Source organism: Lepidochelys kempii, chromosome 20, assembly GCF_965140265.1.
Source record: "Lepidochelys kempii isolate rLepKem1 chromosome 20, rLepKem1.hap2, whole genome shotgun sequence".
Taxonomy (NCBI): Eukaryota; Metazoa; Chordata; order Testudines; family Cheloniidae; genus Lepidochelys; species Lepidochelys kempii.
Window position 1 is genome coordinate 18,582,234 of NC_133275.1, and position 24,167 is coordinate 18,606,400.

A 24,167-nucleotide genomic window follows, 5' to 3' on the forward strand; every position below is an offset into this window, starting at 1 on the left:
GGAAACTGGAATCAAAGGCCCCTGCAGTGCACAGTGAGGTTTTGGACAAGGAGGAGGAACATGGGGGACAGACGACTGGGGATCCAGTGGCGCGGCGAGCCAGGACCTCTTTCTGACCCCAGAGCAGTCGAGCGGGTCTCTACTGTCCAGCCCTGGAGAGCCTGATGCAGGGAAAGAACCTCTGGTAAGTATGCCGTTTGCTTTGATATTGCGGAGACACATCTATTCGTTTACTATTTTTCAGTCAGGCTAGAAGAGGTAGTGAACCAACCAATAGAGGCAGAGTTCCTATCTGCTTCTCATTCCCCTGTACAGCTAGGCAGAGGGGGCCCTGTGGAACAGTTTGTTTACATGCACTGGGATGTCCTGTGAATCCTCCACAGAGAACTCGAGGAAACTTTCCTGGAGGGAGTCTGCAATCCTCAGCCGAAGGCTTCTGGGGAGGGCTGCCTTATTTCTTCTACCCCGGCAGGACGCTTTCCCACACCAGTAAGCAAATACTTCAGCAGGCACCATTGCAGCACACAGGCTAGCAGCAGACGCATGCAGGACCTCTTCCCTGACTGCCTCCGTTACGCTCAGGAATGAGACAGCTAAAATTTCCCAACTCCAAATGATTCCCGACTGATCGGTAGCAATCTGGTGTGGCCAGCTTCCATACAGCGATAGCCACTTTCTTCTTCTCCAAGAGCGTGGCTCTTATTTTAGTGGTGCTGTGCTGGAGGGCTGGGGACACAATTCCATGAATGTGGCCTTGAGCATCTGAAAGCTTTGCAGTCACTGCTTGTCATCCCAAATCAGTGCTTGTTTCTTGGGCCCAGAACCAGTGCTTCACCATCTGGCAACTGCTCGGTGAATGCCAACAACCTTGAATTGTTTCTTTCTTTGTCCATCAGCAAGGCAGCCTGCAAGGGACTGTCATATCCCTCGCAGCTCCTTTGGTGGCTCTGAAAATACTGAAGGACCAGGCGCATTGTGTTTATAATGGTCAGCACAATACTGAAAAGCAGTGAAGGATCCATGCCTCTCACAGAGATGGCAGATGTGCAGGTTTGTGAGGCTTTTGAAAAGAGGCGTGAAACATTGGGGGATGCAGATATCATGGGACGGAGAATATCATGTTACCAGTATCACAGGATGCAGATATCATGGGATGGTGAAACCATGTTACCAGTCATCCCTGCGCAAGTCGATTGCCCCATGAGGCTTTGCAAATCCTTTCCAAAACACCCTGCACCACATGGTGGTGAGTTGCACAGTGGGATAGCGACCCATGGTACACTGCTCTCAGCATCGATGCAAGCGCTGCTAGTGAGGACACACACACCCCAACACAAGGAGCATAGTGTGGACATGCAAAAGCGATTTAATTACTGTGGTGGCTGTACGTCAACGTAATTTTGGTCAATTTAATTTTGTAGTGTAGACAAGCCCTCAAAATGGAACAGATGGTCCATTCAAGGTGAAGTGGTCCACTAACACCCTTCCAGTAATAGCGAGAATTAAGACTCCCTATGACTGGAGAGGTGGTAATGGGCCACTTCGCCTTGAATGGTCCCCTTGAAACGTGTATTAACTCCTTATGCTAAACTATCTGTTCCATCTTGTATTTAGCTGTGACACTGAGTATGTTTTTCAGATGTGAAGAAGAGCTCTGAGTAAGCTTGAAAGCTTGTCTTTCACATCAACAGAAGCTGGTCCAAGACAAGATGCTACCTCACCCATCATGTCTCTCTACTGGCAAGCAGTTTAAAATAAAGATGTCTTCTCACTTGTAAACTGAACCAGTTTGATGTGAATTGCAGAGAACATGAATATGGAACCCCATGATATCATTTATAGAGTCTGGACTTTTCGACTGCAACTGCACTTAAACAGCAGCATTAGTTTCCAACACTGAGCAGTATAATACAGTGGAGAAGGACACCTAGTGTTCGGGGCAACTCTGGACCAGATTCGTGGGAGAAATGGGAGTTTGAGTGATGGATGCATGTAGAATATTTCATGCTTCAGGGAAACATACTGACAAAAGGACAAATACATTATATTATCAAAGCTTTTACACTGTAGTCATCACCATGATATCTGATCGCCTGCTATACAAGGTCTTGGAGCAAAATTGGTAGTGACAGAATGTTACCACTGTTATTGTTCCTACACAAAGTGAGTTGTCTGTTCCAAGTTCAGTTTCTAATGGACAGGGGACCACATCACAAGAACCGCCACAACAACTGACACTAATTGGAGCTCTTGTTGGGAGCATCAGAGAAACCCAGGGCAGAACTCCCCTGTCACCACCTTGAGGTGGCTTGCTCCAGTGCAGGGATAAGGCACATTGGCCAGGTACAGCATGCGAGAAGCCTGCGCTGCCACTGCTTGTGCTTTACCTGGTCCTGTGGAGAGAGGACACCAGCCCACCGGGCTGTCAATCTAGCATCCTTCAGGAACACTAAGTTCACGTAAGTCTTGTATTCGGGTTTAATTCTACTCAGATGTACCCTAAGGTACAGTGCTGGCAAGGGCAAGTCACAACTCACCAAGATACCCCTGTGTTTTTTTCTGTAGTGCAGTGACTGGGCAGTCCTTGTGAGCCAACAGTAGCTGTTTAAGTTGAGCAACTTCATTCCTCAGTAGTGTAACTTCATTCTGAGGTAAAGAAAACAACATGTACAGGGATCATGAGTGTTCAGAATAATATCCCTTAGCTGTGGCAGAATACTAACATGTAGACTCTTCAAAGTTTACCTCCAAACTCTTGCGTCATTTGAGGTCTACAGACTCTGGTCATCACAAATTAACCCTTAATAAAAAAGTTGTGTTTGTGAGTGAGTGTGTATTCAAAACAAGCTTTGCAAGGTTGTCCTCTTACAGACCCGTACCTTACCAGGAAATCCCACGTTCCAGATGTAAAATTAGTCTGTATGCACTTGCCACCACCACCAATGGAAGAAATGCTAACAATAAGAGTCAATGCAATATTTTGTTGAACTTGATGGAAAGCTAAAAATTCAAGTGGCATCTCTCTGAAGGCCAAAAAGGCTTTCTAAGAGGACCATTAATGAGGACTGACCATGAACAGCTATACAGAGTAAAACCGTATCAGGGACATCTGTTCTTTGATATATCAAGGGCCACACCCGCAACAAAATAGGACCTCAAGTCCCACCTCAGGTTGTTCAGAACATGACAGCCACTCTTACCTTTAATATGGAGAAGGAGTCTGTAGGTGTCAGCCTGTTATATACTTGAGTGGAGGCTGCTCAGACCTACATCTATCCATCTAAAGTACTTACTATGGCTCCCATTTAATAGGTGGTGAACTGAGACACAGAGAGCCTAAGTGACATGCCCAAGGTCACAAATTGACATGCCCAAGGTCACAAATTTGTTAGTCTCTAAGGTGCCACAAGTACTCCTTTTCTTTTAACAGAAAGTCTGTAGCAGAGGAGGAAATTGAATCCAGGTCCCAGGTTTGCACAGTAACCAATAGGCCATCCTTTCTTTCTGTCACCTCCCCACAAATAAGGTTGCAAGCAGCGGTCCATTCTGAAGCCAATTCCATACCTTTCTCATTCCTTTCAACACCAAACCAAAAAATGTTCATGCTTTCAAAAACTTTAGGTTAACTCTCAGCTATTAGTGGAAAATTTTCCCCCTGAGAATTTCAGAGAGCATGTTTGTAATTGAAATTTGAGATGTGCTTAACATCTGTCCCCCCTGTATCTGGAAAACCCAGTCAACTGCACTTTGAAATTGGCTAGGAAAACAATTTCTACAATTATCTTGTGACAAGTATGACGCTGGCAGACCAGGTCATGTCAGAGTGTATTCAGGCCAATTCACTTGTGTATTAGTATAGATCAAAGCAATTGTTAAATGTATATGTGCTTTGGGTGTTTAAACTTCATAAAACTAATGGGATGTTAAGTGCATTATTTTCTCTCATCTGTATCCTGTTATGATGCGACATCAAACATTTACATTGTAAATACCGCTGTAACTAAATAACTCATCAGACATCAAAGAAGCCTTGTGGAATGCTAATGAAGGACTTTATCAGAAAAAGTGCTAATTACAAAGCAAATAGCCATTGTGTCTGATGACTGGAGGTCTGAGACTCAAAGTGCATTCCTCACTCACTGTCAAAGGAAAAGCCCAGGTGGGTAGAGAGACTGACAGCTTGCTTTCTGTGAGAAGAAGCTATAAGAAGGGATTGAAAAAAAGATCCTGCATCTTTGGACTCTGACAGGGAAGTGTACCAGATATAAAGCAGAAATCCCCAGAGACAATCTAGGTACCCTGGAAAGACTTTTGGGAAACTGGCAGTTTACTATGTTGCTGCCACCATTCGGAGTTACAAACTGTGATTCACCTGGACAGATATTTTAGCTGCTTTAATCTCTCAATAACTCTCATTCTTTTTTCTTAGCTAATAAACCTTTAGTTAATTTACTATTGGTTGCCAGTGCCAGGGTTGTCTTTGGTGTAAGATTCAGAGTACCAGTTGATCTGGGGTAAGTGGCTGGTCTCTTGGGACTGGGAGCAACCTGATGTGGTGTGATTTTTGGTTCAAGTGACCATTATCACAAAGTTCTGTTTGGGTGGGTGGCCAAATAGTCTGGAGAGTCTAAGTTGGTCTGTGACTCCATGGTAAGACTGGTACAGTGATCCAGGAGTTCACGTTTGTTACTGGGTTGGTGAAATCTAATCATAGAACATAGCACCAGCTTGGGGGATCTGCCCTGTTTCTGACAGTCTGCTTTGTGGCAGGCATTCACAGTTGTGAGCCACTCCAGACAGTGTGACAAAGAGGATGAAAATATCGTAATTAGTGCTATTGAAGCACACTGCATGAGTCACTGAAAGCCAGTGGGGGAAACAGCCCACACTGGACGTGAGTTCAGTCTTCAGAATCCTTTCTGTCCTTGGTCTGTCTGCTGAGAAGGGACTAATTGCAATGGGAAGGGAATTACGCATCGTTCTGCTTGGCACAGCAGGAGAGAGGCTGCCAGGGAGCTAGTTATAGCTCCCCAATTTTCAAGGAGAATCTGAACTGCCCTGGGCTTCAGCTGCAGTTCCCTCTTTGCTGGCCTGTGGTTCCAGTCCCAAGCAGTGGAAAATAGAGCAGAAACCAGTTACACTGACTTTGTGCCAGTTGACAGCTCTTCCCAAGTTAGGGGAGTCTTCATTTAGGATACACCAGCTTCCTGGTGCCTTTGCACTGTTCCAGCACCTATCTTACGTTGCTGGAGCAGCTGAATGTTCCAGGGTGCAGTCTTGAGAGGATGAGTGGCAGGGCACAATGCTAAATTCTCCCTTACCCGCTTCATCCTTCTCAGGGCAAGACTGGGTGCGCAGCTCTTATTTATTGTGTGCAGCGGAGGGGGTTGGAAATGCTGATACAAAATTCCACTTGCTCCTTTTCTTTCACCTTTGGCTTATCCAGGACTTGATGATCCTTTATAAATACTGGTTTCCATTGCCAGAGGCACATACACAAGCTTTTGCGAATCAAGCACAAAAAATGTAAACATCTTACAAAAAAACCCTGCAACATTTCTAGCCACTTGTCCCTAGGGATTCTGGTTTCTCACAAACTAAAGACCACCACCAGAGCACACAGTGCCTCTGGCACCACGGTAAAAACGTCCTCCTTGGAGTGGAGGACGCAATGCAGCCAAGCAGATGGACTCTGACTCCATGGTTACATACTCACACTCAGCTGGATGTTCTGTGTCGTGAGCTCCTCTGCTTTCTTTTCCAGGGAAGATACCCACAGCTTGCGTTTCTGACGGCAACGAGAGGCTGCAGCGCGGTTCCGCTCCAGGAAACGTTGCCTGCGCTCATCCGGGTCTTCATCCATCGTGCGTCTCCGCCGGCCACCGGTGCTGGGCGTGGGCTGAGCAGGGGAAACCTGGAGTTAGGACAGAAGGAAGAGAATTACTGAAACAAACATACACTTGATTAAACCAGACAGTTATCCACGCTGATTGTACTGAGTCCAGAGCAAATTCCAATTGGCTTGGAGAGTCAGGATGTAGGATCCGTCAGATGCTGATTCTGAAACTAAAAAACACTCCATTTTTCCACAGCAGCTTCCAGTGTTCTCAAGGTACTTTACCGACATTAATGAATTAGGTCCAAACAGATTTGTTGAGACTTATTCTACAGACAGGGAAAGTGAGGGAGAGAGATTAAGTGACTCCCTTAGGGTCACGCTGGGAGTCTCTGATGGAGACCCAGGTTCCCTGATTCTCAGTCCTGCACCTTATCCAAAAGCCCATCCTTCCTCCCAAACACCGAATCTTGTGACACATGTTGATGGATGGGCAATATGTCCTAGATGCACAATGAAGTTTCAGTTCTGGGCGACTATCTCGGTGTCAGGATGATTTGAATATTTTTAACATACAGTGGAGATCTCTAGACAAGTGGTGGATATTAGATTATTATGGGTTTAGGAGAGGAACCAGATAGTATTTCTTGTAGTGGATTAAATATGCTCACTTTTCTAGCGAGACTACAGTTTAAATCCCACCTCAGCTCATTAAGTGAAAAGAAGTTGATTTGCCTCAGACTGATCTTCAGTAGATATTTGTCCATATCACAAAGCCACCACCCCAATTTACAAGGACAAATGCCTCAAGACTAGAACAGCAGGGAAGCTGGGAGGGTGAGGAGCGGAGTTAGTATCATGGATGGGCAGGAGGCAATGCTGCTGGTTGGAACCGTGGCCAGGGAGGAGTTGTGAGGGAGAAGCCTGCAGAACACGTCTGGTTTAATCCTTATTTCCACCAGCACTAGAATTCAGCCCCTAGCATCTGCCTCAGCCAAAAAAAAAAGTTAAAAAAAAGAAAAAAATAAGGACTATTCAGCTTCATATTGTTGGAACTTACCACAGGTTACAATGTGAGAGGGAAACAACTCAACAGAGCCATCTTTACAGATATACATGACACTATTGCAAGGGAATATGGGCTTTTGTGTAACACAGCCAATCTTCAGCTGTGCTCTAACATCATTGTACAAAGTCTGACAGGCACTTAAGAGTGGATTCTGTAACACTGCAATCTCCTGCTGTATTCTGAGGGAACAAAGGAAAAACCAACAAGGACAAATCACCCCAGACTCAGTCCTCCCAGCACTACTGCATAGGCTCTATAATTACACAGCCACAATGTGAGAGCACAGTTACACTTCACTACTCACTGTCAGACAGCATATGGATATTAAACTTTTGGAAGCCTTTCTAACTGATGGAGCAGGTGGCAGTTCTGATGGAAGGCTGGCATTTGGTTAGCTGGCAGGAGCAAGTGGGGTTGATTGCCTAAGAGGGGAGTGTTTAACCCTAGTAATTAAAAAGGAAAAGACAGCAAAACACTCTTTCTAAACTCTAGAACACATCAAGTAACTGTGCCTGTTGCCTAAATCTAACTTGCACTGTTTGACAGTGATGGTAACAGAAACTACAAAAAGGAGTGTTTCACACACATTAAACCCCAACCCCCAACCACCCCACCCCCAAACCCCACAGCTCTGGATAGCATATAGGTCTGAGCAGAGAGTGACAGATTCATGAGGTTATTCCCCACTCCTTTCCTAGCAGACTAGAACTCCCAGTATCTTTGCTTCCTCCATCATCATCTTAAGCCATCATATCTTCAAAGATTAAGAAGGAGCAGACCTGTGGCTGAGCGGGAGAAGGTGCATCTGGGTGCTGGAGAAGTATCTGACCCTGCTCTGGACGTGAGGTCACCATCGTGCTTGCTGACCCCACAACCATGCTGCTGCCATTCAGTGAGGAAGAAACCTGGTGCGTCAGGCTGGCCTTCAGTCTCTGTAAAATGAGAGAACAAAACTATCAATGGGATTCAGTGCTTTTAACCAGCCTTCTCCATTCGCCTCAGAGACACAGGCCCTAACATAACTTATTCTTCACACTTTTCAAAGGAGGATTCAAATCCAGCCAAAAGCTGTTATCATGTGGCAGGTGTTGGGTGGCCCACGTGAAGATAGATGGTGGTTCTCAATCCAGTTCAGAACAGACAGGTGTCTGCATCACAAAATCACTACAGCAATTGGCACTCATCAGCTCCCCAGCTGGCAGTCTCTGCAGAAGGACAATGGACCAAATGGACTGTGGAGACTGAACAGCCTTCAGATGCTAAGAGGTGGGTCTCACACATGGGGAGGGACACAGAAGGGAGGTCTTCACTAACACAATCACTGACCCAGATGAAAGGAGACTGAAGCATGGGCATATATTTACACACACATAACAGAGTTTAAGAATTTTTACCCTCCTATCCCCCACAATGGTTCTAGTTTCAGCTCAGTACACGAATGCAGAATGAATCTTTGCAAATGCCTAGCTAGTGTGGAATTGTAGTAGCCGTTCCTGGAAGCACCAAGGTCACTGCAGCAATGGAGCACATAATAACGTGGAAGCCCTCACTGCAAACAAGTCCACTCTAATATTATTTCAGCAAGACAAACGTGGTTTCACCATCTTTGTATCCAAACTTACTTTTCCCTCCGCCTCATCCCTACTTTCCTTCTTCCTCCTGTGTGCACCGAGCACTTGTGCTCTAAGAGCCGGGGAGGCGGAGAAAGAAATTCCTTCATAAATCTACAGTTGGAAGAGCATCCCACTGAAAACCATTACTAGAGTACTCTGCCAGATCACTACACCACAGCCGCTCCCCTCTTGGCTCTCTCCCCCCTGCCCCCATCTGTCATACTGGAACAGGAATCCACTGCTTTACAACATGTCCCATATTTAAGATGGGATCAGGAATCTTTGCCTTGACAATAATATGTAAGGTCCATATGGCAGACAGGCGGTGCTGGGTGATTTAATGAAGAACAACTTAATACTCTTATATATTTATAACACCTGCTCTCAGTGTTCCTACAATGGTTTAAGATACTCTTACTGCTGCAAAGGATTTCAGTGGGGAGCAGTCTAAGCTCACTAATTTGGGCTTATCTATTCAAGAGCTTTTGGTGTCTCTTTAGAAGGATGAGCGGGTCATGAGTATAGAGATTCTAAATACACTCTTTTCTGGAGGGTCTAATGGAGATAAGTGAAGGATTTTACGACAATTCTATGAATATATCCCCCAAAGCAATCTCCCCGGCACAGGTCAATAGGCTTCTCTCTATGTTCTGGAACTCACCATTTTAGCCTCAGAGTGCACTGGAAGGCCTGATGGTGAAATGGAACCACTGCTGTTGATGGGTGGACCAGGAATACCAGGAATGTTGGGCACCATGGACACTGGCCTAGCCAGCTACATGTAGAGAGAAGAGCACACACATTTTGAGAAGTTATGTCATTGCTACTGGAAGCGTCCCGCATGAAATGGCATCATAATAATCACTTGACAAAGCATCTTTAATGCAGAGAGCCTAGAACGTTTGACAAACTTTATAAACTATGGCCACGGGGATTGTTTCGTCAGTCACTCAAAGGTGGGCAGTCACCTCTGTGGTGGCCACAGCTGCTATTTAAGAGAACACAGCAATGGCAACCAATAGCTGAGGACAGAAAGCGAAATATACTTGGTGGCAAAATATCGTGAAAGGTCTCTCATTTCCCTCACACCCAGAAAACCTGTATCCCAAAGGGTGCAATGCTGCCAGGTGGCCATTAGAGGAATGGGAAAACTGGGGCATCTGGGTTCTATGCCCAGTTCTAACATGGACTTGCAGCACCACCCTGGTTAAGTTTTAGCTTCCCCATCTGTAAAGCAGGCATATTTGCCTGGCTTACCTAAACAGGGGAAATGGAGCTTTAGTTCTGTTTTAGAAGACACACTGAAATACTTTGATGAAAGGTGCTAGGAGCATGAGTTATACTTCAAGAAAATACGGAGATGTCCTACATGCCAAATTCTTAGCACACTGGCCATTCAGACGTGCATTCCCCTATCCCCACTGGTGGATTGCAACTTCAGCAGTCCTACTACCTGAGGAACTAGTATATTGGAATTACCCACTCAGTACACAAAATACCCGCCAAGCAGGAGACACGGGATTTGCACAGGCTGACTCACTCAACACACACAAGCCCACCAGAAGGTATATTTATTTGTGAATTTCATACCCTGAAAAATTCTCCTTAGGCTGAAGTAAAACCTGCAGTGTTAAATATAAATTACCGTTTCGCGGACTGCCCAGGCTGGGGCGGCTTTCCTGGCCTGCAAAGATTAACATGTTCTCTGTAAGCTCGAATGGTTTCAACTGAGGCATTCCGTTCCAAATGCAACCAACTAATCAGGAATCCTGCAGTTCCCAGTCCTGGATCAATGGTGTGAGCCATCTGCCCAGACCAGGCTTTATTTTTCAGCCTTATTGGCCTCTAGTGTGACTGGCATGTTGTTATTACCTTGCTAGCATCAGCCCTTGCCCACTTCCACTTCAGGCTTATCTCACACAGAGGGGTAGATGTATTTTAATTTTGCAAATGAAAGCATCTGCATATGTTGGGCAGGAGAAAAACTGCCCCCTCCTTTACCACAGAGAATGTGCTAGAAGTTTCTCTTACCGATATAACAGAAGGCATCTGTACAGGAGGGCCAGGGAGGACAGGCATGGTCTGTCCATTCGCAAGGTGCATGACAAGTGGGAGGGAGCCTGTAGGAGACCTGGAGAAACACAATTCAAGCTCACATATGTCAATTCAAGTTTATACTGTACAGACAAGACTAAATAGCCCCCACCCAACCCCACCAAGATACAGGCGATTTCTAGCCTTGTCTAGACTAGGATTTAAGGCATTATGTTAGCTAACACAGGCTAACTTACATGTTTTAAAAGTCTAGCATAGACAAAGTGCAGCGCCTTTAGCATGTGCTAAATTGATCAAATTAAAGCCTAGTTTAGCACGTGTTCAAGTATACGTTGCCTTGTCTACCTGAGATTCTTAACATGTATTAACTGACGTGTGCTAACATCACATTTTGGGTATCCAGGCAAAGTTGTCTGATAACCATTTGTTGCTTGGCGCTGGCAGGACATGCTGATGGAAGAATTACGACTCTCCTTATTTAACTCCTCTATGTAAGCTTGCGGGCCTGCTTGCCAAAAAGCATAAGGCTGTTAAAGCACAAAGACCAGATGCCCCTAAGAAGGGATGTTGGACTTTAATAAGCTGGACACATTTGAACAGAGGGCGAGGATAACCAAATATTACACATTGAGCTCTCTGTTTTAGGAGGAGGAGGAATTAGTCCACCGTGAGTTCTCCCTGTGCCAGTGCAAACAGAAGCTCTGCTCCAAAACACACAGCAAAGCAAACAGAACCAATGCTGGGTTTCAGTCACAGGTTTCAGGGGAGCGATGTAACACTCCGTGCCGGCACATGGGCTTACTCACCAGGACACGTAAAAGTGCCCTTGATGCTCTGCTGTAGCTGCTGGGCTATTCAGTGGAGTCCTGCTGCTGCTCTGGTGCCCTCTACTGGCATATCCACAGAAGCACGAGGCAGGCTGGGGTACTAGATCAACTGTTCCTACATACTGATAAATTTCTGGCTAGACAGATGCATTAATACAGCCCTCATGGCAGAATGAGGTTGTGCACTAATTTAACTTTCATTTAAAAACACTGCTAACCCTCAGAGAAAACATCCTAAACAGACAGCTCTGTTTGCAGAACGCCTGAGATAGTAGGTCTGAGAAACATGAAGAGCTCCATTCACTGCCAAGGGGTGTTTACGCTGTAGCCTAAGAACGACAGGTAAAAATGCCAACAACCTTTCCCCCTGCTGATCATTTTGCAGAAACACCCGGCTAATGTGCTCATCCAGCTTCTGAATGCAGTGACAAATAAGGGATGGGGGCAGCCTGCCTCAATCGTAGAGTGCACTACTATTTAAGAAAAAAGAAAAGGAGTACTTGCGGCACTCGTGGCACCTTAGAGACTAAAGAATTTATTTGAGCATAAGCTTTTGTGAGCTACAGCTCACTTCATCGGGCAATGAAGTGAGCTGTAGCTCACGAAAGCTTATGCTCAAATAAATGTGTTAGTCTCTAAGGTGCCACAAGTCCTTCTTTTCTTTTTGCGGATACAGACTAACATGGCTGCTACTCTGAAACCTACTATTTAAAATGATGACTTGCAGTAATGTCCCCTCTCCCTCTGACTCCACCATGCCTGGGCCCACCATTTGAAAAGTCCCTGTTCAAAGAGTGTGGGAGAGGGAAGAAAGAGTGGCTTCTGAACTGACATGGTCAGGACAGAGCGGAGACAAAAAAACCTGTTCTCCTTGCATTTTCCCCTATTTTTTATTATGGGAGATTCTCCTATTCCTCCCCTGCTCATGACAGCATAAGATAGAGGCAGAGAGAACAGCTAGGAGAGGAAGAGCAGGGCTGGTGCTAAGCAGGCATCTGGGGAATGGCGACAAAATCCACTGCTACCATCCCTTCTTCCTAGCCCTGATGAGAGGGATGATGGGCCGCTGCTGGCTAAGCTAAGAACATTTACACTGTGGGTTCTGTGCTGAGGTAATGGCGAGATGGGATGGGAGTGAAAGTCACAGGGGTAAATTGGGCCAGATTCAAGTTCATACCTTTACCGACTAGGGGTGGGACTTTCAAAGCCATGTAGGGAATCTAGACATTCAATTCTCATAGAATCTGGGAATCCAGATCCTTCAGGCCACTTTGAAAATCCCAGTGTAAAAGTTTAGCTACAGAAAGTTCATACCCTGCCCTCATTCTCTGTCCCACTGACATCCCTGCGAGTTGCACTACAGGCCTAACTTTGTAGCTTCAATACATGGACTGTTCTCATTTTATTTCTCCAAGCAGGGCAATGCTCTGGTGCTTCAATTCCAGAAGACAGCATTACACCTGAGCTTGAGTCTAGTTTATGGAAAACAAACACAATACTCTTTCAAAACACAAAGACAATCATTTAACCCTTAGGGTGCCTGGAGACAGGATTTAGAACTTTCCGTCAGGAAGTCTGGACTGATGGTGCCAAGGGGTCAAAACAAACACACAAAAATATGAATTGGCAGCCAAAAAAATGGCCTTGTTAATGCAAAGACCCAGATTCAAAGAGGGTAATTAGAAAGAAGTAACAACCATGGCACAACAGAAGCATCCTGACACCAAAGAACAGAGCAAGGGCTAAATATACCTCTCCTGAAGGCCCATTGTAATGTATTTCCTGGATCATTTAGGCGCCTTCCTTTTATATATAAAGTTGAAACTACCCCACAATGCAATGCGCTCATAACCACTTCACTGCATGCCCTTGAGCCTCGAGTCTAGATTATTCCAGCGGCAAGAAGAGCAGATCATTGGGTTATCTGAAAACAAATAGCTACAGAAGCAAAACCCGACTTTGAAGGAGGCCAAAAGGTTGTAGAGGTTTCACTTCAGAAGCAACAGCTGTATTGGAAAATCCCCAAAGCTATTAAAGATTCAACAACTTTGCAGTTTTATCTAAGTCTTATCCTTTTAATCAGGTAGCAAAGGCAACTCATGATCCTCTGGCAAAATGAATCTGTGAAAGTACGTTCTGAAGTCCTTAGCTGGGCAAACCTCCTATATTACAGGCAGTGAAGGTATTGCCAGTGGAAGGATATCAGGACTGGACTGTTTTTCTTTCCCTGGGGTTGCCCCATAAATGTTTAATTTATGTTATAACTAGTTCTCATGACAGCGTTTACAGTTATACATGGAACTGCAGTGGAAGTTGCACATAGCTCAGCGCTTTTGACAATCAGGTCACATTTCGGCACTTAAATACAGTATTAAAAGCCTGACTTTAGACACCAAATTTTTAAAATCTTGGTCAAGTCTTAGCATCTTTCTTACCCAAGCTGTCTGTTGGAAGGTGGAGCCTGGGTGATGACAGAGGTAGGGGAGGGAAGAGTGGGTTGTAGCGGGTCATATCCCAAATGTAGTGGCAGTGACCCTGGACGCATGATGGTTGGAGTAGGAGTAGAAATTATAACAGGCTTTGAAGTGATCTCCTAAAGAGAATCAACAAACAAAAGTAAGGACAGATACTTTATCAGCCTCATCGTAATAATGTGCCTTCTCTCACATCTTTCTTCTGAGAATCTGAGTGATTCAGAAACATTAAACCAACTTTCACAACACCCCAATAGGGAAACGGACACAGAGTGGGGAAGGGACTTACCCAAGGTCACAGTGATTCAGTGGCAGAGCCAGGAATAGAACCCCAAAGTCCCGACCCCCAGAGTCCTGCAGAAATTGTTAGACACTCCTCCTCCTCTAAAAACTAGTGGCTCCAGCCCAAGCTGGAATACGTACAAAGCGTAATTATGCAACCAGCAGTTTTGCCACCTATATTATTCTATAAGTGCATGTTCTAGGCCACTACAACAATCACCAGGGCACAGTGGACCCATCCCTATAAAAATTGCTTAACTTATTCAGGGATTCTTCTCATCTGAAGAAACCTGTGAGGGATCCCAGTCCTCAAACCTAGGCCCACAGGTAGCATTCAGGCCACAACTGCAACCCAGCAGCTCACCTGAGTAACTAGCGAAAGATCCAGAGAAGGACTAGCCTGCCCCCAAAGCTCCCCTATTGGGTAAGGAGTACAATATGAACCAGGACGTAAAAACAGGAAGTTGTCCGAGCAACTAGAGGAATCCTTAGCTAGCTGCCACTGCGGACCCCTTCTGCTTACCTGACTCCTGAGCCCTGCATTTCTGCCTACTCCCAGTTCCTGCTTCCCTGCCTGCTCCTGGTTCCTATCTTCCCATCCCAGACCCGTGTGCTCCCAGTTCCTGCTCCTCTGCCTTATCCCGACGCTGTCTCCGGCTCAGACCCTTGGCCTGGCACCTGACTGTCTCCGGCTCTGACCTTCGGCTTGGTAGCTGATGCGGTCTTTGGTTTTGACCCTCAGCTCTGACCATTAGGGATAGCTCCTGCTCCAACCACAAGGCTTGATCACCCATGCCCCAGTGACTGCAAAAACCCCTCAGATTTACCCCCGTTAGTACGATGCCAGCCTCCCCAGGAACGTGACTTCTCAGGTTTTTTTTTTAAAAAAAGGTAGCAGTTCATTTTTGGAATTTATGTGGAAACTTAAGGACGACAATCTGTCTTAATGTAAAATCAGTTCTTCACTCTCCTGCTTAAGGAGGGGAACAGAACCTTCAACTCAAGCCTTGACAGTTAAGTGAAGAAAGAGCTTATTCTATCGTAGTTAGAATCAGTTCTCCTGGTGAAAGAGGTAAATTACAGCCAGTGGGAATGGCCCAGGAAACCTACCTTCTCTGTGATCTGTGGGGATTGAGGACTGGATACAGGACTGTCTGGAGGGGAAGAATCCACCTCAACTGGCTCCTCCTCTTTTATTTTGATGTCTGGGGTTGAGGGCAGAGACATGTCCAGAGGTCCAGCATTCTAATGGGAAAAGATTAAATCATTAAATGAAAGTTACTTCATACCGCTAGTGAAACACACAACTAGTTTCCAGGGCCACTGCTTAGCTGCACCTAGCAGCACTTATCAAAGGCTTTTTTAATTATTTGCATTACCATGGCACCCAGAAACCATAGTCCTGGACCAGGGCCCCATGGTGGTAGGTGCTGTACAAACAAAGAACAAAAACCAGACATCCCCTGGGCCAGAAGGCCAGTGCTTTGTGGTTCCTCAGTAACACATACACATGGAATTCTTATTACTAGTAAAAAGGCTCCGCTAAGTAGAACAGGTAACAAAGTCAAATGCCTGCAAGTTACAGAAGGCACTTTCACTCACAGAAGAGCTGTAAAGCATTGTATAAATCAGCCTCAATTATTTTATTGACCAATCATCAAAAGTAAACAAAGAGCCATGCAAGTTATTAAATACCTATGAGCACCCCATTAAAATAAAACCTAACCATATGCTTGAATTTGGCAACCCACCAGCACACCAGTTTACAAGGGTACTATATGCCCCATTTTAACTAGTTAGCAATGACTTCTTAGCTCCCCCAGACTCTGCCCAGAAGAAGGGTGAGGCAAACGCACTCATGACAGCATGAGGGAACTGCCTAGTTGGTGGCACATGCAGGCAAACAACAAAAACAGACCTGTCAAGGGACAGGGGCCTTTTTGTGTACAGTGCAGACTTCTAAATCAGGGGTGGTCAAACTATGGCCCCGGGGCCGCATCCAGCCCTTCAGACGTTTTAATCCAGCCCTCGAGCTCCTTCCGGGGAGCAGGGTCTCGGGCTTGTCCTGCTCCGACACTGCAACCAGGGAGCGGGGTTGGGGGCTTGCCCCACTCCGCGCGTGCCGTGGCTCTGCTTGGCTCCCAGAAGCAGTGGCATGTCCCCACTCCAGCTCCTATGCAAAGGGGCAGCCAGGGGGCTCCACACCCTGTCGCCACCCCAGCAGCTCCTATTGGCCAGGAATTATGGCCAATGGGAGCTGCAGGGGCGGCACCTGTGGACGGGACAGTGCGTAGGAGCCAGAGGGGGAACATGCCACTGCTTCTGGGAGCTGCTTGAGGTAAGTGCTGCCTGGAGCCTGAATCCCTTCCGCCCTCGAAACCCCTCGGTCCCAGCCCAGAGCACCCTCCTGCACCCCAACCCCCTCATCCCCAGCCCCACCGCAGAGCCCTCACCCCCTCCCACCCCCAATTTCATGAGCATTCATGGCCCGCCATACAATTTCCATACCCAGATGTGGCCCTTGGGCCAAAAAGTTTGCCCACCCCGTTCTAAAGGCAAGAGACACTTAGCCTGTGGCTCTAGAGTTGGATGTGGCTCCTTCAGTACCCTAGCTCTTATGGAGTTCATGGATCCCATAAAGGCCAGGGACATCAGAAGCAGCTCTTACGTGAGTCTGCAGGGGAGAGCTAAGTAGCCAAGCCTCTGCAGCAGGCATCAAGGAATAGGAGAAGAGAGAGAAGATGTGTCTGAGTGGCAAAAAGCCAAGTCACAGGGGGGACACTAACATGGTGGGACACTTTATCATTGTGGGATGGGGAATTGAAATAGAGTCAAAATAGGCATCTATGGCTCTTCTCCCTGATGAGCCATCTCTCTAGTTGAATGGCATTGCCCTAGAGGGCCCCTGTTATAGCCGAGTTATGCAGCAGCCTTGCCTTCAATACATGAAGTAACCATTTACTTGCCCTCTTAAGCAGGGACGTTTCACTGTTAAATCACAGAAGAGAAGGGATTAAAATTCAGGAACATTTCAAACCACTTAAAACGTGTCCACGGGAGCCCCCACTATGCCAATGTTTTTAATTAACATGCACATGCTGGTGTCCAGGCCACCCTTGGAACAGCAGGACAAAACAAAACAGCAGTAACTGGGCTCAACTTAGCAAAGTGTTCAAAGCATCTCACAAATGCATCTCTAGCCAGGCTCACTGAGCGACAAACCATCTGGGTCTGAGCTCTAGTGTGCGCAGGGCCCTTCTAGGAGGGATAATTCTTTCCCTACGCCTGAAGCCAGCCAAAGCTTTGAGTTGCTGCATTCTCCTGGCTGTTGCTGGAAATATCTTGACTGCAGTTTAAAAAAAAAAAAAAAAAAAGGCAAAAAGCAAAAACACCCAGAAGTCTCAGAATCCTAACTATAGCTATTAGGCAGCATAGGAGATGGGTGGTCTTACATATAAAATGACTGGCTAGACTGTGGGTTGCTCAACCATTTATACACAAAACCACAAAATCTAGCTACCCTCAAAGAATATTGAAGTTCTGGGCTGTAGCTAATGAAAGGCAGGGAACTCAGAGTTAAGCATGACACGCCACCGCACTGTGCCTCGGCCTGCAGCACATGCAGGATGCAAGATCAACAAATGTTTGAAAGACACCTGGTACTCAATGAGTGAGCGAATGACAAAATTTTCTACTTTAACTCTGAACTTGCTATATTTGAACAGATTTATGCAGCCGTGTTTCTGAACACAGCTGCCAATTGCGCGTGTACGTACAAATGTACATACATATACCAATTTCATAAACTTAAAAGCCAGTCTAAAAAATACCAATGCAGTTGTACAATATGCATCAGCTGCTATTCAGTGATGGAAGGGGTTGGAAAGAATCTCTTAAGTTGCTTGAGATCTTGCTGTCTTCTAGATCTAAAAACTCTTACTCTGTCATGGAACCTCCACTCTATTTGTATGCAGCATGCAACTGTTCAGAACTCAAGAAGTACACAACAAAAGCTTGGCCTCTTTCCTATCCTTTGGAGACAGGAAAGGCAGAACATGGTCAAAAAGGTTATTTCCACAACCATGCCTTTAAGACATAGCTTTGGGAACTGCTCTTTAATGATTCTGAAATCAATGAAGAGATGCCCAGTGGGCTTTGGATCAGAGCCTAAGTGGTTAACAAGGTACTTGTACTTCTCAGGCATTCCTTTGCCAGGACATGTGAGATCAGATATTGTGGGTACTGCTTTAAAAAAAAAGGCGGGGGTTGGGGGGAAGCTGTAGTAACAAAAGGTTATTAAAATCAGATCTAACTGGGACTCGGACTGTAGCACAGCCAGAATCACACAAGTTACTAAATAAATTATGTGATTGAGCTTATTAAATCTATGAGACAACAACACTTCGTTACCCTACAACATATGCCTTTCATCAGAACAACATAATTCCCCCTTCAGCCCCTACAATCTGTGAATGTTTCAGTTTTACTGGAATGGTAGTTTCTGCCTCTTGCCTTTTTCTCATCATCCTCTGTGGCTTTCTTAAATTCGTGCTCAAAGGAACTGGCCAATTCATTGAAGAGCCCCACCTCCTCACAGTTCTTCAAAAAACGGGTTGGAGTTGGAGTCTGATCTGTTCAGATTGCAACAAAAAAAACCAAAAGTATCAAAGTGAGGTCACAGGATTAATTTTAACCATTCTATTCATCTCACAGGACAAGACAGACCAGGAATATACACCTAACATTTAGATTCAGTTGTGTTATTTTAGGAAGCTTGGATTTTTTCATCTAGGATTTTTGTTTGTGTTCACAAAGCAAGCGACAATACTTTTCTGTTAATTTTGTCCTTTCAGCAAATATTGTGGTATTAACAAAAATAACGTATTTCAAATTGCACTGAGATCACTACAACTGAAAACAATGTATTGTTGCACCTTCCTTATTTAAAAACAGGGCTTACCCTGGCATCAGTGCAGGGTACTTGTTGCTGAATTGGTGCTGCAGGGAAGCAGAATGTTTTGTGCATGACCCTCAAGATGATAGATATAAAAAAAAAAAAAAAAATAGTCTGAAGAAGCAGAAATTCCTCATGGTACTGTGATTTTTAAAGTAACTGCCCTGGCACTGACTTGCTGTGTGAACTTGGGCAAGTCACTAACCCTCTCTGTGCGTTAGTGTCTCCATCTCTAAAATAGGGATGTTACTCAGCTCACAGGAATTGCTGAGGATTAATTAGCGTGCACAAAGTTACTCTGAAATCCTTGGAATGGAGGGCCATATAGAAGTGCAAATTACCTCCACCAGCACCTTAGTTCACTATAATTATCTCTCTGCAAGACTGAAATGGCCAGTTTGCTACAATATTAATATAGCTGGCCATGGAGCCACAATTCAGCTTGTAATTGAAGCTCAGTCTACACAGCAGAAAGTTTCCTGATTATCCAGAACACATCACCCAGTCAGTTTCATTTTTGCTTGTGATGTTAGTCAGTAGTCCAGTTATTAACAGGAGCCCATCACTAGCATATTATTCTGTTTGAATCTATCAAGCAGAAAGTTGTTTGCTTGTTGATGATGGAAGCTTAAGGAAAACAGCCCTTTTCTGCTTTACTTCAGAGTTGCTGAAACAGAAATAATTTGTACCTCCTGTCTTTCAGTGGAGGCCACCTTGTATCAACTACCCAGCACAAAAACAGGGGCTATCAATAAGAAAAGGAAGGGTCAACATTTCTGTAAATGGTGTTTGTCCTACGAAGGATTTATGAACACAGGAAATTATGCTTTGTCCTAGATCCAGCTGCTTATAACTAATGTGCTCTTTGGTATTCCAATAGTTAGGGCCCTACCAAATTCATGGTCCATTTTGGTAAATTTCACAGTCATAGGATTTTTAAAATGGTAAATGTCATGATTTCAGATATTTAAATCTGAAATTTCACGGTGCTGTAACTGTAGGGGTCCTGACCCAAAAGGGGCTGTGAGGGGGTTGCAAGGTTATTGTTCGAGGGTCACAATACTGCCACCCTTACTTTTGTGCTGCTGCCTTCAGAGCTGGGCCCTTGGCTAGCGGTTGCCGTTCTTTGGCCACCCAGCTCTGAAGGCAGTGCAGAAGTAAGGGTGGCAATACCACGACCCCCCTACAATGACCTTGTGACCCCCCCCACAGCCCCCTTTTGGGTCAGGACCCCCAGTTTGAGAAACGCTGGTCTACCCCGTGTAATCTGTTTTGTATAGAGTAAAAGTATACAAAAGACTAGAGTTCACGGTCTGTGATGTGTTTTTCAGGGCCATGAATTTGGGAGGGCCCTACCAACAGTCCTTTACTTACCACATGAATATCAAACAGAAAAGGCTTTTGGACCTGGTTGCAATGCAGTGGTATCCACACAGTGTTAAGACATGACTCAGTCTTTTCTGCATGTTTTAGGCCCAGTTTTCACGGCTTAAAAAAAAGTGTGTGTGTGTGTTTTTTTTAAACCTTGGGGTAACTAATGAGTACAGGGCTGCGGTAAACACAGTGAAGACCAGCACTTCATTTTTACGGCAAAGTAAACAAGGTCAATCCCAAGGATGGGTATACTGCTTTTCTCACCTATTTTACCTCAAAGTAAAAATGAAAGTGCCCTGCCTTCACTGTGGTTTTATGTTGGGATATCTCAAACATTAGCTACTCCGAGGTTTACAAAAAAACCAACAGATACATCCTGTTTAGAAGTGAAGAGAAGACTTACTTGTGTAGACAAGCAGTTCTACAGCCTAATCTTTTCAGACTGCAAGACAGAAAGAACCATGTGCCAATATGAATCTCAGTTAGAGTCAGGTGTGATGTAGCTGTGTAATGCTATTTTTCTTGTATTCTTGAATGGACAGAAAACCCTATTATTATTGCATTAGAAAAATGAGTCAAGACCTATGGTACAACATGGATAATTATAACAGACTTTCTGCTCACCCAGGAAACAAGATACATGCTAAATCATGACACCGCTAACAGAAACAGAATCCCGTATTTACACTTTTCTTTCTATAGTGTAGATAGGACCTTAGTCAGAGCTGAGAAAATCTAAAACATAATTGATCATTATTAATTTGCAACCCCCAAATCACTGGTTGGCCAGTTTATACTTCAGAGTTATCAAATGAAAACTACAACCTGTCCTCCATACCCCTTTTGGGAAGGTAGGGCAATGGAGAAAGAACATTCTTTGCGCACCATGCAGTCTCCCTTAGCCTCCAACTTCACAGAATGAAAGGAATACTATCCAAGTATCTTCAATATTCATCCCAGCATTTCCTGGCCAGGGTTCTATACAATCTGATTTACAACTATTCCAACACTTCTCTATGGATACTACAATATGTCCCCCACTAGGAAGCATTTTCTGCCTTTACCACAAATTTCCCCAAAGTAGATAAACTCAATAAAGATCCACCCTATGTAGTGATTAATCGCATGGCCGTAAGAAGTGGATTGAGTTACAACTGCTTTCCTCAGCCCCAAATCTAGTGACAGTGTTTGTCCATTTAGTGAGCTCCCCTCTGCCCCCAGGAGAAATCAAACTGGGCTCTCACATGAAGTCTTTGAAATAAAATTAAAAAAGAAAAGAAAAAAGATTTCCTCCTCCCTTCACATTTTCAATATAACAGCAGTTTCATTCAATGGGTGACACAATCCCTGCCCCCTTTTAAGAAACCAAAATGCAGGAGGATTGACAGGGTGGGAGAATATCCATAACTGGCAATGATCCGCTGCCAGACAGCCATGTACATTTTTCTCAAATCTTATAAAGGCTGCATGGACTACGTAGAGTAATTCCAGAGCAACTCATTTGGGCTTCACAAATGCACTCTCGGCAGTAGCCAATGCACTAGATGGAGTTTTAATTTATTAACTGCCAGCCTAAAAGCTCAAGAAAATTGACACCTGGGCTGAGGAGAGGAAACTGAGTTTGTCGGCTTTTGTTCATCATCCTCAAAGTGCATGAAGAAATGTGAAAGACCTTTTGTCTGTAAATCTTCCAGAGTCTTGATAAAAAGGGTGAGTATAAAAAAAAAAATAATAATAATCCTACAAAACCTGATACTACCATAAAAAATGAAAAAAGTAGAAACTTGGAAGCAGCCTCTGGCTTTCCTTTCCCCCTGATTAAATGCAGATCACAAGAGCTTTTTATGGGCGGTAGAGACGTTTTTCAGTACATCTGGTCCCTGGTATTAATCTTACAGTCAGGCTATATTAATGTGCACCATTTTCAGAGCTGACCAGGATTGAGCAGCACATACCTGCTATGATGACTGAATCGGTTCTAGAAGGACCAAATTTCAATGTCATCTCATGCTTGTGTTTATGAACCGCCAGGTGGTCCTCGTTTGTAAACCTCTGAAATGAAACAATTTAAAAGAGTGAATAAATGCATTTTATGGTACTTCCTGCAGTGGAGGTGGGGTGGAGAAAGGGAGGGAAGAAAGCCACCTGAGAGAGGCTGTAACATAATCGCTACATAGCATTAAGCAAAAACAGAACAGGACAGATTGTTTGAGAAGCGGCATGTGAGCACATCGCTCTAAATGAAAAAGCCATTATGTTGGCTTCTGGTGAACAGGGAACAATATTTTGAACAATCAAATTTTAAATATAAAAAAAAATGGTGGGGGCCATGCAGTCGCTTGTAACCAAAAGAGGAAATGCAAATTATTCTCACCGCAGTGCTCTGTGAAGTGTACCACTTTATTACTGCCTAATGGAGAGATAAATTATTCACTATTAGGGGGATCAGTTAACTTCTTGGATCATGTGTAATGGAACTGGCATCCGCAAGGCAATTCGGGCCCAGGTTTTATGGAGCAGGACAGAGCGAGACTGCCTGAGATCGATGCCCAATGGCTATTTCTAACGGCATGGAGGAGCACAGTTGCACAAATGCTGCTCCCACAGAACCAGGAGGACACATTTCAAGCGCAATAAAGATGCCATCTAAATTCCACCTGCAGCATAATTACAGAATAAAAGTGCATGCAAGGGCTTTTGGGTGCTGCTGCTGAACTTGGCTTTGCTTCAATAGCTCAAGAGGATAAGGGGAGTATTGGGGATACGGCAGTCTCATTTAAAACCAAACAAAGGGATTCACCCCCTTCTTGTTCCTGGAGGAGCGTTACGTGCAGACTCGTTTTTTAAATCATTGTCTCAATTTCTGCCTTTTTGAAATAAAAGGTACAAAAGGAGAGAAAGAGTTAAGCTAAATAATAATAAAGACCAGAGAATGGATTGCGCCTCTCCTAATAGACTGCGACAAACTGTTAGCTTCAGAGCATTTCATGGGGCCATACTGCAGGATTTTTATTCATCCAGTAGTTGTGCAGTATTGTTCTAACATTCTCTTGCTTTTAGACATAGCTGCTGCATCGCAGAGAATTTTATAAGGAAAGGGAAAAGGAAAAAAAAAAGAAAAAGAACACCTGTTTCTGTGAACTAGCTAAAGCGCAAACCGGTAGTTTGATCTCTATATGCTCATTTGGGTCTAGATACTTTTTCAAGTAGATGCATGTCCCCGAAAGCTACATGTTGACCCTGCAGCTTTCCTTAATAAGCATTGCTGAGAGGAGGTTTATAATAGTGGGGGGAAAGAGAAACATAGGTATTAATGTTTACACAAAACAAAAAAGTTTATTTTTCCTTTATTATAATAGAAGATATTTTGTAGAACATCCCTCAAACAAACTGTGTCTCAAAAGTGTCTGTGAACGGTGGTCCATGGTCACAGCTTTAAAATATTTGTTGGTCCTGAAAGCATTTTAGTAGTTCTATCAAAAGGGTTTCTACCTCTAGAAGTTTGTAAAATACTGGATTTAAGTATGAATGCCACCTTATTTACTCTCCACATTCCCCCTGTAATATTTCTCAATAGTTTAACAAATATATTTGTCCTCTTCCTGGGGTACCCTCTCTTCAAAGTTTGAGAAGCCACCTGAAACCTAATGATGTCCAAGCAGATCCTGTTTCAATGTTCAATT

General features: G+C 44.6%; 1 protein-coding gene across 6 annotated transcripts in view; it reads right to left on the reverse strand.

Moving 5' to 3' along the window:
- The window catches only part of ATF7 (activating transcription factor 7), a 108,077-nt gene that overhangs the window by 17,641 nt on the left and 66,269 nt on the right, over positions 1–24,167 (reverse strand). For 5 of the 6 annotated variants that reach the window (XM_073319013.1, XM_073319015.1, XM_073319011.1 and 2 more), the window contains 9 exons: positions 22,440–22,536; positions 18,669–18,787; positions 15,267–15,401; positions 13,836–13,993; positions 10,550–10,649; positions 9,180–9,293; positions 7,685–7,837; positions 5,717–5,914; positions 2,538–2,646 (listed from right to left, as the gene is read on the reverse strand). In XM_073319013.1, the coding sequence (XP_073175114.1) occupies positions 2,538–2,646; positions 5,717–5,914; positions 7,685–7,837; positions 9,180–9,293; positions 10,550–10,649; positions 13,836–13,993; positions 15,267–15,401; positions 18,669–18,787; positions 22,440–22,536 (1,183 nt within the window). The remainder of the gene's footprint in view (positions 1–2,537; positions 2,647–5,716; positions 5,915–7,684; positions 7,838–9,179; positions 9,294–10,549; positions 10,650–13,835; positions 13,994–15,266; positions 15,402–18,668; positions 18,788–22,439; positions 22,537–24,167) is intronic. The other variant, XM_073319016.1, reaches the window with a different exon arrangement.